The 14,880-nt window shown below is 41.6% G+C and overlaps 1 protein-coding gene across 12 annotated transcripts in view; it reads right to left on the bottom strand.

Annotated features, from left to right (window-relative positions):
• Window positions 1–8,929, bottom strand: part of LOC148031522 (phospholipid--sterol O-acyltransferase-like) — a 110,126-nt gene extending 101,197 nt beyond the window's left edge. For 6 of the 12 annotated variants that reach the window (XR_015691908.1, XR_015691909.1, XM_087685047.1 and 3 more), the window contains exons 1-3: window positions 8,390–8,927; window positions 6,603–6,738; window positions 6,335–6,479 (exon numbers count right to left, since the gene is read on the bottom strand). Coding sequence is in view for 6 of the 12 variants with exons in the window: in XM_087685047.1 (XP_087541173.1) it covers window positions 6,335–6,479; window positions 6,603–6,738; window positions 8,390–8,590 (482 nt within the window). In the remaining 6 variants the exon portion in view is untranslated. Of the gene's footprint in view, window positions 1–6,334; window positions 6,480–6,602; window positions 6,739–8,389 lie in introns of all 12 variants that reach the window. The other 6 variants (XR_015691912.1, XR_015691913.1, XR_015691911.1 and 3 more) reach the window with 4 other exon arrangements.
• Between the last annotated feature and the right edge of the window lie 5,951 nt (window positions 8,930–14,880).

Below are 14,880 nucleotides of genomic sequence, written 5' to 3'. Positions count from 1 at the left end.
AATTTCAAAAATCTCCAACAATTGTTTTCACTGATTCTAGGCTGCAGACCATGGAGACTGCCCTTGAGGCTAACAGAGATTGAGAACTTCGAGGTGGAGACATACGCAGATATTCTCTTTGCACCCATGTATATGTCTGCATCCTTATACAGCATTCTTCACTACAAATTTTATGTGTTTCACTATCTTCTCTCTCTCTCCTCTCTCTCTGTTCACTCTTTGTCTTAGTCATTCACTTTCGCATTGCTTCACTTTGACATGGTATCGGAGCATCGAACGACTCTGACCTAGGGTGGACCCATCTAAAGAGGAGATTTCAGCACAACACAAGGCTGCGTTTTCAATGTTCAAGTGCAAGTAGGAGGGCTGTGCATCAAAACAAGGCTAAGGCTGTTGAGCTAAAATATGCATTACTTGCTGATTCAGTTCGAGAGAGTTCAGTGGAAACCCTAATTTTTGGGGCGCCCTTCCACATCTATAAATAGACAGGTTGCCCCCATTCAGCTTTATTCCGTCTGTGCAGGTTTCTCACTCCACGTGCAGATTTCAGCCATCAGCCTCCTCCCACGTGGTTGTCCAGCCCTCGAGACTGCTGCCACTCCATCCGTGTTTGCTCCTGCTGCTAGCGCCTTCATCCATGCTGACATCAGCTGCTAGCGACGTCATTATCTGCTGCGATCTGACCATCTGGTCATTGCCAGCCACATCAAACATTGTTTCAACCTGCTGTTTACAACAAACTGTGCACAGTTTCCAGCCTCCGATCAACGGTACACTGCTGCGTTTACCAGTTTCCAGCCTCCTGACTGCTGTGTTTTGGTGACCAGCCTGCTTCCATTCACTATTCAACACTCGTACACTCCAACTGGTGGTCACAGACTTAGGATCCGTCTCCGGTGGACGTCACACTCCAACATTGATCTGCCCTTGAGCACACTGTACACTCTTACATTCATTTATAACATTCATTCACTTCAGAGTTGTGTTCTCTCTCTCCCTTTTTCTGTTTGTGTTTGAGTTTCTATGTTTGAGTTTTGAGTTTTGCGTTTAGGGTTTGAGTTTTTCCCTCTGTGTCTGTATCTGTCTCTTTGTGTTTCTATCGTGGTCGTACACTCTGTGCGTTCTCAGTGCAAACCCTAGCAGTTTTCTTCACATGGTATCAAAGCCGATGCTCTTGTAAAGAGTATCCTGCGGATGTTGTGGAGAGCTAGTCTTTGTGGGAGGCACACAATACGACTCGTAACCGAATCACGATGTCCCAGATACCTTCTTCTCCAGTTCCTATGATGTCTTATCAAGCTTCTCCATCATTGGAGGTCCTGAGACGACATTATGGACTCTGTGAGGAGGATGACACTCCACCTTCACCAGATTTCCCTAACATACAGAGGAGGACTTTGAGGAGTACTATCGCAACAAGTACGGTGATGTTTACACCCCTCCTACTAAGTTTGATACCACATCCGGACCGGTTGATGAGGCTGGTCACCTCACCGATCATGGAGGACATACAACATTCAGAACGTCTGGCAATCCATCTTCATCATCTCAGCCAAGTTCAATGTCAGATTTATATAATTCTTTTGAGTTACATGAATCAAAACCCTCGCCCGTTTCTTCTTTTGAGGTAAAGGATCCCAATGGCTTTGCGTATGTGAACTTTAATAGAGGGGGCTCACGAAGCAAACGAAATTCAAGTACATCTACAACTTCTGTTTCATTTGAGTATATCACACACACTTCTCACTTCTCTCCCATCCCACCCTCTTCTATATCACACCTTGATCACCTCTCATCATCTTTCCAAAACCTTGGATTACACTCCACATCTATATCACACACCCTAGGGGTTGGATCTTTCATCTTTGCTCCTAGCACCTTTTCCTTCTCCAGCCCATTCTCTACCTCTTTGCACTATGGTTCCTCATTAGGGGGAATGCCACCCTTTAACACAGTGCATCTCACCTTTTAGCAAAGAAGCCCACTCATAACTCCTGGGTCAACTGTGATAGGCATCCCCCTCACTATCCCCAAATTCACATCTCACATGACCACTCATACGCAAGGGTTTCCATCCTCAGCTTATGGTGCGTCTTCACACTCTCCTTGGGTTACACCTACGTAGGGATTCCCACCTTCTGCTCCCCGTATTCCCATCCCACTTCCTTGGGTTCCTCATATGGCTACCATGCCCATGCCTAGCCAGCCCATCCCTACCTATGGATCCACCTACCCACATGCCTGGTGGGCACTCTGGGGCCCATTCCCAAGTGTACTCCACTCCCCCATCCTACGCCCACTACACTTTTTCACACTACCACTCCTGTTGCAACAACCAAGAATGCCTCCATAGATAAGACACATTTTAACGAGTCAAATTTCACCACTTGGTCTAATTTCATGCAACAAGTGCTTGAGTCTCACAGTCTTTAGGACCTCATCATTGGTCTAGAGCCTATGCCGGACCCTCGACTAGCTCACCCTGATTACATCCGTCAATGGAGAGCCCGCAATGCCACAACCAATGTTGAGCTGATGCAGGGATTGCTTCTTGAGTTTCACTCTCAGTTGCAGCACTTGCTGCTTGCGTCAAAGCATTGAAGTCACCTTCTCGACCGCTATGTGGCTCGTTATCGTACTCGCAGCATCAATCTCGACTTTGAGCTTCAAGAGTTCTCTATTAAGGAAGGGGATGATGTGAAAGTCAAGCTGGCTGAATATAGGCGGTTACTTGCCAAGTTCGCCACTACTAGCTCTCCAAAGTCAGATGACGATCAGGTTACATTCTTCTTGAATAAGTTGCCCGAAAAATACTTTAATTTCATTCAACACATCATCTCCCAACCTTAATTGCCAACCTTCTACAAGTTTGAGTGCCAGTTCTTGTGTTACGTGAGGCTGCATGATCAAGTCCACAAGAAATCCTCATCACAACCTTATTCAGAGCAAAGGAGGCTGGTTGCCTCTTCTTTGGGAGGGAAAACCACCAGTGGCAAGAACTCGCAAGATGTGAAGGCAAGCCAATCAAAGGGTGACTCCTCTTCCTCAAATGGAACCAAAGAATCTAGACCTATCTGGCAGCAACTCCCTAAGAAAAACCGGTTTTACACACACTGCCAAAGAGCAGGCCATGTGGACGAGGAGTATCGCTCCAAAGCCCAAGGTCTTCCACCTAAAAAGGCTCAGCAGACCGTTGCGACTACATAGTCCAATGGGGCTACGCCTTCCACTCCTACTTCATCTGCTCCTTCAGCACCCGTCGTTGTTGCTGGACATGTGGCTCGAGTACAGCCTCAACAGCCCATCTCTTTCACTACCCCCGAGGGAGTGGCTGATTGGTCTGCAAGTTCTGATCCCGTTGCACTTCATACATCTATCTCACCTTCCTCCCCACCTCATCTGACGTTCCCTTGGCAGAGCCCTGCTACTGGACGTACAAATGGTAGCCACCTTCTTAGACTAGCATGTCTCTAGGTCCTTTTAGATACCCTAGGTCTATCTAACATTCATTTTTCACACTCTTAGAGTCGGGCCCATAGGATTCATTGTCCTTAGCTTTTCCATTATTTTGTCTTCCGCTACATTCTCACACATACACGTTCAATGTATTTATTTTGAGTTAGATTTTCTATCTGTTCTGTTTAACTTTGGAGCATCTCACCACTAACCTTTGTGTTTGTAGATTCTCATCTCTTTTGCAAGGTTTTGTCTTTCAGTGTAGGGCTAACTTGTAGATTGCTTTGGTCCTACCTGGGCTCGAGATGTGGGGATGCCCCCCGTTCCTTTTATGGTTTCATCATCCTAGGAGTGCTTGCTCTTCTTCCAGCATGGCGGTTTACCCTCCCAAGGCGAATCGTGCAGCATCTCTCTCGATGCTATCATGGCGGTGACTTCTACCTTGCTCTTCTAGCGGGGTGCTTTATCCACTTCATCTTCTTTCATTCCTTATGATTCTCGGCACCATATGAAGACCGACATCAAGCTCCTCTTCCTTCTTCAGCATCTACATCCAGGTTGAGAGGGGATTCCTACCCTTCTTGGTATTCTACAGGCTTCAGCACTTTGTCTTCAACATCGGCTTCTCCCCCCTGTTGTACCTTACCCTTTGCATTGCATGATTTCATCATCTTTGTACTAGGGCGCTTGGGAAAGTGAACAATTTTTCTATGAGGGACACTGTCCAAGTGGCACCTGCTGCATGAGCATTCTTCAGCATGTAGCATACTTTGCATCTCATTGTGCACTGCACCACTTGAGCGGATCCTAAGTTGTTTCCATCAACGGCAGATGTCACCACACCACCATCCTCCATCACATGGATACCTCATCACCTATTTTTCCTCGTCATCGACACCCTGAGTGGATGGGTTAGCTTGTACTGTTTTGTGATATGTTGGGTGTACTCTCCCTACTCCTGTCTTCTAGGTCACTATTACTCAATCGGCCGCATCCCATAAAATTTATCTCACTTATTCTACAAAAAAAAAAATCATGTGGTTCCATCCACCTTTGTAGAGCTTGGTAGGCCACTAGGCAGCCGACATGCACCCTTTGTCCAATGCCCTATCCTCTTTGAGGTGACTACTTGGATTCCCTTGGTAAGATAATCATCGCCTCTGTAGTCTTGGTAGGCCACTGGGCAGCCGACATGCACCCTTTGTCCGATGCTAAGAGGGGGTGTTGAGCTAAAATATGCATTACTTGCTGATTAGCCTCTTAAACAGCCCCAAAACACACTAAAAAATGTTCTTTTAGAGTAAAAACCCTAAAATGGGGAGCGGTTCGAGAGAGTTCAATGGAAACCCTAAAACGGGGAGCGGTTCGAGAGAGTTCAATGGAAACCCTAATTTTTGGGGCGCCCTTTCACATCTATAAATAGACAATTTGCCCCCATTCAGCTTTATTCCGTCTGTGCAGGTTTCTCACTCCACGTGCAAATTTCAGCCATCAGCCTCCTCCCACGTGGCTGTCCAGCCCTCGAGACTGCTGCCACTCCATCCGTGTTTGCTCCTGCTGCTGGCGCCTTCATCCATGCTGACGTCAGCTGCTGGCGACGTCATCATCTGCTGCGATCTGACCATCCACTCAGTGCCAGCCACATCAGACACTATTACAGCCTGCTGTGTACAGCAGACTGTGCACAGTTTCCAGCCTCCGATCGGCGGTAAACTGCTGCCTTCACCAGTTTCCGGCCTCCAAACTGCTGCGTTTTGGTGACCAGCCTGCTGCCATTCACTATTCAGCACTCCTACACTCCGACTAGTGGTCACAGACTTGGGATCCGTCTCCAGTGGACGTCACACTCCGACATTGCTCTGCCCTTGAGCACACTGTACACTCTTACATTCATTTACAGCATTCATTCACTTCAGAGTTGTGTTCTCTCTCTCCCTTCTTCTGTTTGTGTTTGAGTTTTGAGTTTGCATTTAGGGTTTGAATTTTGAGTTTTGCATTTAGGGTTTGAGTTTTGCCCTCTGTGTTTGTGTCTGTCTCTGTGTTTCTGTCATGGTCGTACACTCTGTGTGTTCTCAGTGCAAACCCTAGCAGTTTTCTTCACAGAGGCGAGCGTGGGCATGTGAGAAAGGAGAAGATTTGCACCATACTAGCATACTAGCATTGGATGGTACTAATTGGATGCCATCGGACATGACAACCATGCCTCACATCAGAATAACCAGTCCTGATGTTTCTCACAAACAACCTGGTTACTCTCCATAAGAAGAGTAACTGCCCACCCAGACTTTTACATATTATAATTGCAGAATAACAGCCAGCATAAATGAGTATACCATTTGTGTTGCCTCCTAGTTAGTCCTAGATCTTTCCTTTCATATAAGTTGAACGCATCACCCCCCTCACCCTGCCTCAGAGTTTGGGAAAAGACGGGTTTGCTTCAACCTAGAACTTGTTCACCTTGGGAAAAATCCTTCCTCAATTTTTTGGAAGAAGGAAATAAGTCTTGTTCAAATTTCTCAAAATATAGTTATATCAATATTATGTATAAAATTCATCTGAAAAGGATTTACTTCCACTTTCTTTAAAAATTCCCAAACCGTACCCTGCTTCACGTTCACAACAACTTGATGGATGAGCTAAAACATGATTGACACCCTAATACACTGTTATTGTTATCTCTATACCAAGAAATGTGATGCATTCGAATGGACGAACCAGTTTCAAAAACACACATCTTAACTGAAGCAAAGGCCAACCATTTAGGAGAGCCTTGCCGATTCTAATGCTAATGCTGCCAGATAGAGAAAATAACTGCATTGTATATGTTCAATCGACTCAGAGCTTAATATAGAAAGTGTGTAGGCAAGAGGATACAAACTTGAGCTTGTAGAAGTATAAGTCCCGTTTTTCAAGTACAGAGCCTGGAAGTCTCCAGTCATACGGCATGGGCGAGACCACATTTGCATCAATACCAAACTCCACAAGCCAATGGACCCACTCCCTCCAAACTGATGATAGTGCTCCTACAAGCAAAGAAAAAGACTGCTTGGACAAAATACATGGTGAGGCAAGATTCTAAGAATGCAAGTAGCCCTCATAGCATATAGAGATAGGATCTAAGCAGTGGTGGATGGCCAGGCTGAAACCTGTAATGTACCCTGGGTCAATTTCTGTAATTGCTGATAAGCCTGTGTCCGGTCGTGACTTGCATTCAGGATGATCCGTCTGATTGAGTGGATCCAGTAAGATACACTTAAGCCAGCAGTTTGTTACTGCTATTACCTGTCACATCAAAGTTGTGGCCGGTAAGAGTTCTCGAATATATTGTATATATCAGCAAGGTGACTCACTGATGATGTTTTGATAGTGTGGATGCCTTTTCAACCTACAGCAACATGCATATGATACAAATGACATGGAAAAAGGGAGTCCCTCATGCTGCCCTTTGGTTTATAAGTCACTGCATGTCCTTTAGTGCATAAGTCAGTGCATGTTGCAGCATTTTACGAGGGATCATGTAATGCTCTACTAAAAGGGGGAACAAGACTACTTTCATGATCATCTACAAAAGCTCCAGAAGGCCATTAGATTTAATCATTGTTAAGAATTCGGTTGCCATGTAAGTTTAATGAGGATGTAAATTAGACATGGGTTTTGCTACAGCTTTGCATGGATGTAAGGAGCAACGTTCCTGAGATTCAACTCAGGGCCATGTGAGCTGGGACTGACAGAATATGCCAAACTTGGACATGAATCGCAAGAAGTTCTTGGCATTTTCCCAGTTTGTTACTGCTATTACCTGTCACATCAAAGTTGTGGCCAGTAAGAGTTCTCGAATATATTGTATATATCAGCAAGGCGACTCACTGATGATGTTTTGATAATGTGGATGCCTTTTCAACCTACAGCAACATGCATGTGATACAAATGACATGGAAAAAGGGAGTCTCTCATGCTGCCCTTTGGTGCATAAGTCACTGCATGTCCTTTAGTGCATAAGTCAGTGCATGTTGCTGCATTTTACGAGGGATCATGTAATGCTCTACTAAAAGGGGGAACAAGACTACTTTCATGATCATCTACAAAAGCTCCAGAAGGCCAATTAGATTTAATTGTTGTTAAGAATTTGGTTGCCATATAAGTTTAAACATGGGTTTTGCTACAGCTTTGCATGGATGCAAGGAGCAACGTTCCTGAGATTCAATTCAGGGCCACGTGAGCTGGGACTGACAGAATATGCCAAACTTGGACAGGAATCGCAAGAAGTTCTTGGCATTTTCCCATGTGGGAAAAGGGGCTTTTCTCCCTCGTCTTTCCCTATGGTGTTCAACATAATGAGCTTCTGCTTGGGAGGCACCGCATACCCAGCTAGGCATGGTTGGGGGCAAGGGGGTACCGGTGTGAGCTTTCATCATTCCCTGTAGTGTTCAACATCATGAGCTTCTGCTTGGGAGACACCGCATACCTAGCTAGGCAACCGGGGGGCTACTGGGGGGCACAAAAGCTCACGATACTGTCGTAATTAACAATGTGGGAATTATAGTGAGAACTCGTCTAAAACTTCTTGTGTATTAATCCTTCCTGGCATTCATTATTAAAGTGTTACCCTAACAAAGTTGTCTTTCTCTTTGGCTAGTCAACAGATGCAAAGAACTCCATTGATGCAGGAATATCAGAAAAAATAATGGAGTTTATTGTCACGTTGATTTGAGCCAGAATGGAGCTGATTGTTGCTCCAGCAACCTTAAACAAATGATAAAAACAAAAAGAATAAAGCGAGGGTTATTATTGTGCAGGCAATTATGGATTCCAAAATTCAGACACACACAGGAAAATTGAGATTACAAGCTTCATGTCTTAATAGCACTCAGGAAATTCTTCTGCCACGGCCTAGGAAGGGATGGACTAATGCAGATGATGTGTCTCTTCCTACCTTCCTGGTGTCCAACCAGACAGAATCAAGAGGCTGAAAATCCCAGGGAGAGAAAGGGCAGTCCATCAGAGCCCAGGCACGGAGCTGCGTGGAGGCGAATCCCGGAATGATGATCCCTGAGAGCTTGGGCTGCTCTTGAGCTCCACAAAGGCTAATGGCAATCCACAAGAGATGGAACAGGGAGAGCAAATAGAGTGTCATAATTTTTTCCTCCTGTGTGTCTATTGAATATTTCTTATTCAGTCAATCAAATTTTCCATGTATGTATCTGTCTATGCACTCATCCACAGCAACCATCAGAAGGGTGCTCTGAAGAAACCTATCTGTCTGAGATAGCCCACACTTAAGAGAATGGAAAGACAGACACAGAGAGAGAGAGAGAGAGAGAGAGAGAGAGAGAGAAAGGGAGGGAGAGAGCCTTAGTCTATATAGTATAGACAGTCCTGTTTTGGCAATAGACTCTCTAGTATTCTTCCCAATTTGGTGCTGAAGCATTCAAACTGTCTGAAAGTGCAGCTACTTCAAATTGACATAAATACTGAATAGATATTAGCATTTTAAAAAGGGGGCTTAACATATTCAGAAGAGACCAGCTTGTGCAAACCCCCCTTAGCAAACTATTTCACATCATCATAAAAAGTTAGATACTTATCCTTATTTTGTAATTCAACATATTAAGAGATTAAGAAGGCTTTCGCACATAAATTGTGGCATGTTTTCTATGCATTTAATACCTATCATTTTGGATCTTCGCGCGTGAAACTATGCCTTCTACCTCTAACTCTCCCTCTTTTGCCTAATTAGAGAAAAAAAAGTACATTTTTCAACAAATCAAATGTATCACTCGCAACAATCAAAACACATCAATGCTTTGATTGATGATGAGCGGTCAAACATCTAAGTATATGCCTACTTTGTTTGACATTTACGCTATTATTTTGCTACTCATTGCATGTCAATATGTGTATTTATTCTACCTTTGATTGCACCCTTATAAGGGTCCACCAACAGCAAATTCCCTCATGGCTATAGCTATCACACCTAAAACAACCTTTCTAGCTAGAGTACTAACACACATGTTTTAAATCCTCGTTAAAGTGATAAACTGCAACGTGGGCTAAACCCCTCTAAAAGATGTGAAAATTTTAACCTCTTGACTAAGTACTCCAATGTTATGGGAGGCAACAAGCCGGTGTGAACACGGTCTCCTTTCCAAGCCTGAACTTTTCATGTGGAGACTTCTTTTTAAATGCCTTCCCATCGAGGTCACTTTATGTAGAAGGGCTAATGCTTAATGTAGACCATGATCTCTTAATTGAAACCAAGTTAAATGATAGTTTATTTGGCTCTTATAGCTCTAAAGCTTATTGTGACAAATGTTCTTATATGGAAAAAAAATAACGAAGTGCTACCTTTAATCCCTACATTGTAAAGCAGAGTCCTTTTTTATAGTGAAATGGAGTCCCTCACATGGTTTTCTTTGGTCCAATCTAAACTTTGGAAAAGCCTAAAAAGTAAGTTCCCAAGCAAGGCAGCACAACAAGAGTTTCCAATCTTCTATCATGGCCAAGGCTTAAAGAAATGTGCATTGGTATACCTAGCATTATGAAGAGAATGTATTGCCACAATGAACCCAAGGACCTTTAAATCTCATGTGACACCCTAGATTCATCCATCATAATCACACACCATGGGCAAGTCACTACCACAACAATCAAATTTCATGGTGTTTGGAGTACAAACTTTATTAATTGATTTGAGTCTCGTCAATAAATTTTTGCATATGTTGGATCTTTCATAAGTTAATTTTCCATCTATCATTTTCCATAAGAAGAGCAAAAACACACTTCTCATATGCATAGAGAAGTGTAGTCAATAAATGTTTGCATACGTTGGACCTTTAAGAATGGCAAATAGCTTTGATTTCTTTCTTTCCCTCTTCTTCTACTTTTACTTCACAGACTACTACTACTACATAGCAAAAGACTATGAAAGTGCACTTTCTAGCTCCATGCATGTTTCTAATTATTGGATCAATAGTAGATTAACTAACCCCCAAGGAGCAACTTAGTAGGTTAAGACCCTTGTATGTGTTACTTATGGTCAATGGCTCAAGTCTTAGCTAAGGGGCTCGAGGAGGTTCTTCACTAACATGCAAGTTTGACCCAACATGGGTGCTGGCCTTTGGGTCTCGTGCAACATCCCAAAAACATAAAGCAATTGATATGGATATGTATTTGAGAAAACTAGATTACTCAAGCGTAAATACATGAGGAAGTGGGAACGTTGGTGCAATAACTCTACCAATGTACTATAGTTGTGATTGGCACATATCGACAATGACACCCGTCCCCCATGCTAATGTTATAATATTGGAGATGATCAACCCAATGGATCCTTTGCACATATTGAGCTTGTTGACTTTATAAATCACATAGCAAGATTAATGAAGCATTGCAGGTGGAGAGTTGTTATATGGCAAATCCAAACTAGCATTGGTGGACAAGGAGAACAAATATCTCCTCCCAAAGGCCATTTAACACATATGCTAGTATTTTGTCATAACATTGGCCCATGGGACCACCAATGCTAATAATTTGCAACTACATTACCTCTATCATATCATTAGCTCCCTTGACTATATTGGCTTCTTGGACCAATAATTGTGAATGACTTGACACAAACTTATTTGTTTTGGGTGTATGATTGTATATAACATAACTCACATTATGTGTTAGGTATATGATTATGACAATATATCTCACCCTATGTTATGATTATTCATTTTGAGTTTGACACTAATTTGACTTGGTTGTATTTTATGAAGCAAGTGAACCTTCTTTCTTCCCCATGAATTAAAGTCAACTAACATCACGTGCCCTTCTAGAATTTAGATTTGTTCTTAGTAAATGCTAAGTGTTCACTCTTTGAGTAATTTTCTCATGGATCTTGCTTACTCCCTATTTCCTCATATCTTGACTTTGGAGGTGCACTTTAACATTACCGACCTCGTGTAAGAGAAAAGTTGCACACAATAGAATGCTATAAAGTAGCTCCAAGTGCGGGAGGGAGCTAGCTTCAATATATCAATTACATGCATCTTTGCTAGTTATACATTCTTTTTAGACGAGACTCCCTTTTGTAAACTTCAATGTTTGATTCTCTAATAAATCCATGTCACTTGCATAACCTTTTAACTGTAGAAAATACCCCAAGTAGCCTCTATAGAATATCACATTGTAACTTACTAATATTAAATCTAAAGCATGTTAGACCCTTACTAAGATATTCATAATCAAATCATGTAGAGCTACAATGGCTTTTGAATTTTTGACTAAACTATAGCATAATATACTATAAGGACTTTAGTAGACAACTTACACCACCTATGTTTCAAAAGGCACCTTGAAATTTTAAGTGTTGTATGGTGAAAGAATCTTATCACTCTCAATCACATTGTCTTTCTTTTTCAAACTCTACAACTCTTTTGTTGATCACTACAAATTTTCACACTACTGTTCAACATAAAAGGGGTAGAAGTGCGGTGGTTGCCAGTGAGAAGAAAAAGCAAATAAGATGACATATCAAAAGCAAAAGAAAAGTCAAGGACTCTTATCAATGTGGCATGTAGTGTAGGTGGTAAGTTCCTCTTGTGTAATATAGCTCTTGCCCCAAGCACCTATGATTTACTTCTCAAGTGGAACACTTTTTTGCCAAATTACAATAATTTTTTTAGGGGAGGTACTTGGAAAAACAAACCATTGTTGATAACCTCAGAAGAAAGAGATCCTATATCTTGAGGATTCTAATTGGGAATTATGACAACTGATAGGTGGGGCATAACTCTAAAAATCAAGCAATAATTGCATGGGCAATATGTTTGCGAGCCCACGATTTTACCTCATGAAAATGGTTGATGTATAGTTTGTGTCAATCCTAGACATGACATACAGAGATAACCTTTTTTGTACCACATGATTTGTTTCAGTTTCTTTTGGCTTATTAAAACAAAGGGTACCAAAATGTGTGGACACTATACATTTGATGTTGCCATATTTAGGCTCTTTGTCCATTAAACATTACACTTTCTTGGTGACCACTCTCTGAGTGACCAAAAGGTTGAGGCTTAACGTGGAAGTTCATGGAGGTGAGTGTCCTTTCTGAGAATATACACCAATTTACAAATGTGGGTGATTTTCATTTGTAGGCTAGACAACTACATCATGTGGATTAGTTTGTGACTTCCACGTTTATTTTGAAGCATACATGCCCCAATTGTTAGGATAACCTGGAAGTGTTATATGTTCATGCACATGATAGTAGCAGGTGATTTTGCAATATGTATATGTGGAGTTATTATATCTATGTCTATAATGCTCTTCAAGGTTGGCCACACTTTGATCATTTGATAACCCTTTCTTTGCTTCTGTGTGGCTAAGAGGAGCATGTAGCTCAATTTCATTGATGCCTTCTTGGAAAATGATGTGTTCAATATGCTCAAATTCTATAGCACATTATTTACCACACATCTAGTCCAAGAACCTTAGCAACCATGGTTTTGTCAAAGAGACACTAAGCAAGAACACATTAGACGATGCTACAAGTAATCAATGATGGAAATCTAAGATACTAACCCATATTATAAAGACCCCACATAATGAAAATAAATTTGACATCATCCTTATTGTAGCAAGAAGATAGATGATTTAGTGGGATAAAGAATGACTGTAATTTTTTGGACCAATTTGAGAAAAACTATGAAGCTAGGGGAGAGTTATACCCCGAACATATGGCTAATGGTCTCAGTCTTTTCCTAATCAGTGTGGGTACTTAGTTGTTGCAACTAACTATAATGGTGTAAATTCATTTGTTTATAAAGAGGTTTGTAGCCCTAGTATTACTGATGGCTTGGTCATTGAATTGATGGGCATAAAACAAAGAAGTCATGAGTCAATTTGAGACCATACTTAGGCTACATAATCATCAAAAGGATTCTTGAGGATAAATAATGGATGAACAGTCCACTAATTATGTAATATCAAAATCCATTGTTCACTGAATCTAGGATGGGAACATATCATTGCTCCTAGTTGGAAATCTCATGATCAACTATATGGCATTCAATGTTTTCTTTAGTCAAGCCATGAAAATTAAATATAACTTGCTTAAATAAGTAGAAAGGCTAGCAAAGTAGAAATAATAGCACCTTCGCACTAGAAAGACCAAAGAAAGTCATAGAAATCATTAGCCTAATAGACACAATAGGAAAGAGTTTCCAAGAACTTATGGAAGCCAGCAAAACATTCAATAATAATGTTGAGGAGGTGGAAAGAAGCACCTCAATGGGGCAATTCATTCAAATAATAGAGGAAACCATTCGAGGTATGAATGTCTACAAGAGCTAGGGAGGCCTCAACAAATTTCCTTTTGCAAAAGTGTAGGAAAGTAGATAGACCTGGTGCAATTTTGCCAAAATTGCACTTATAATGTAGCCTCTAAGAATCATGGCCAAGCCCAAATCATTGACCGTGACCCCATCTCTACCTAATCCTTTAGGTATCCCCAAAACAAACATCCCAATCCATGCCTTGGAAGGTGAGCTAGATTAACTACACAGGAACATGCTTTATCATCTGTTCATTACTAGGACTTCAAGAGACAACATGTCCTTTATGGTTGGAGACCAGTGGAGGTATATGTTTTCAAGACATAACTAAAAAAGAATGTTTGAACAATGGGGAGAAAGAACACCAAGAAATGTAGAGCCAAAAGGATGGGGAAAGTCAAGGTAGCACCTACATCTATGAGTAGTGGGGTGGAACAAAACTAGCCAATGGCATCCAAGGGCACTACCATGCATACATCTCAAACTAGGCATCTTGGGCCCATATAATTACCCAACCCCAATAAGAAAGCTCACCTAATCATGTGAATAATTGAATAGAATTGTTAGTACATAGTTGAGTGGTTGAGATGAACACAGATTGAAATTCCTAGATATCCTTGACTAGCAATGAAAAAGTTACTCAACTTATTAAACTAGATGCTCTATTCAATGTAGGAGCACACAAGCCAAACATTACTATTAGAGAGGACGAGCCAACAATTAGTTCTTTAGAGTCACACTTTAAGTCAAAACTCTATAGTGATAGTATTGACAAATTCCTCGATTTGCCAAGGATAAACAAATAAGAAGATTTTGCCATGTTAGTTACATCAAAGACAGGATAAGTAGTCAAGGAAGGGACAACAATTTGAAGCAAGCACAAAATAAACCCTAGGATCTCCTTATGAGGACTTGAAAGGAATGTCCTTGAAATTGTTACTCGTGCCACACCAATGATTCCTAATACAAAGCTTGTCAAACAAATGCCATTCACAAATGAGCCCTAGGTATGGGCATGCAGGTAGGGGGAATATTGACTCTCAAAATAGAATTCATCTACAAAATTGAGCATACCACTGTGTACCATCCATTGTAGTGGTACTTT

The sequence above is a fragment of the Lygodium microphyllum genome, chromosome 9 (assembly GCF_053477565.2).
Source record: "Lygodium microphyllum isolate KBCC chromosome 9, Lygodium_microphyllum_v1.1.10, whole genome shotgun sequence".
Classification (NCBI taxonomy): domain Eukaryota; kingdom Viridiplantae; phylum Streptophyta; class Polypodiopsida; order Schizaeales; family Lygodiaceae; genus Lygodium; species Lygodium microphyllum.
Note: the sequence above shows the minus strand (reverse complement) of the source record. Positions and strands in the feature narration are given on the sequence as shown.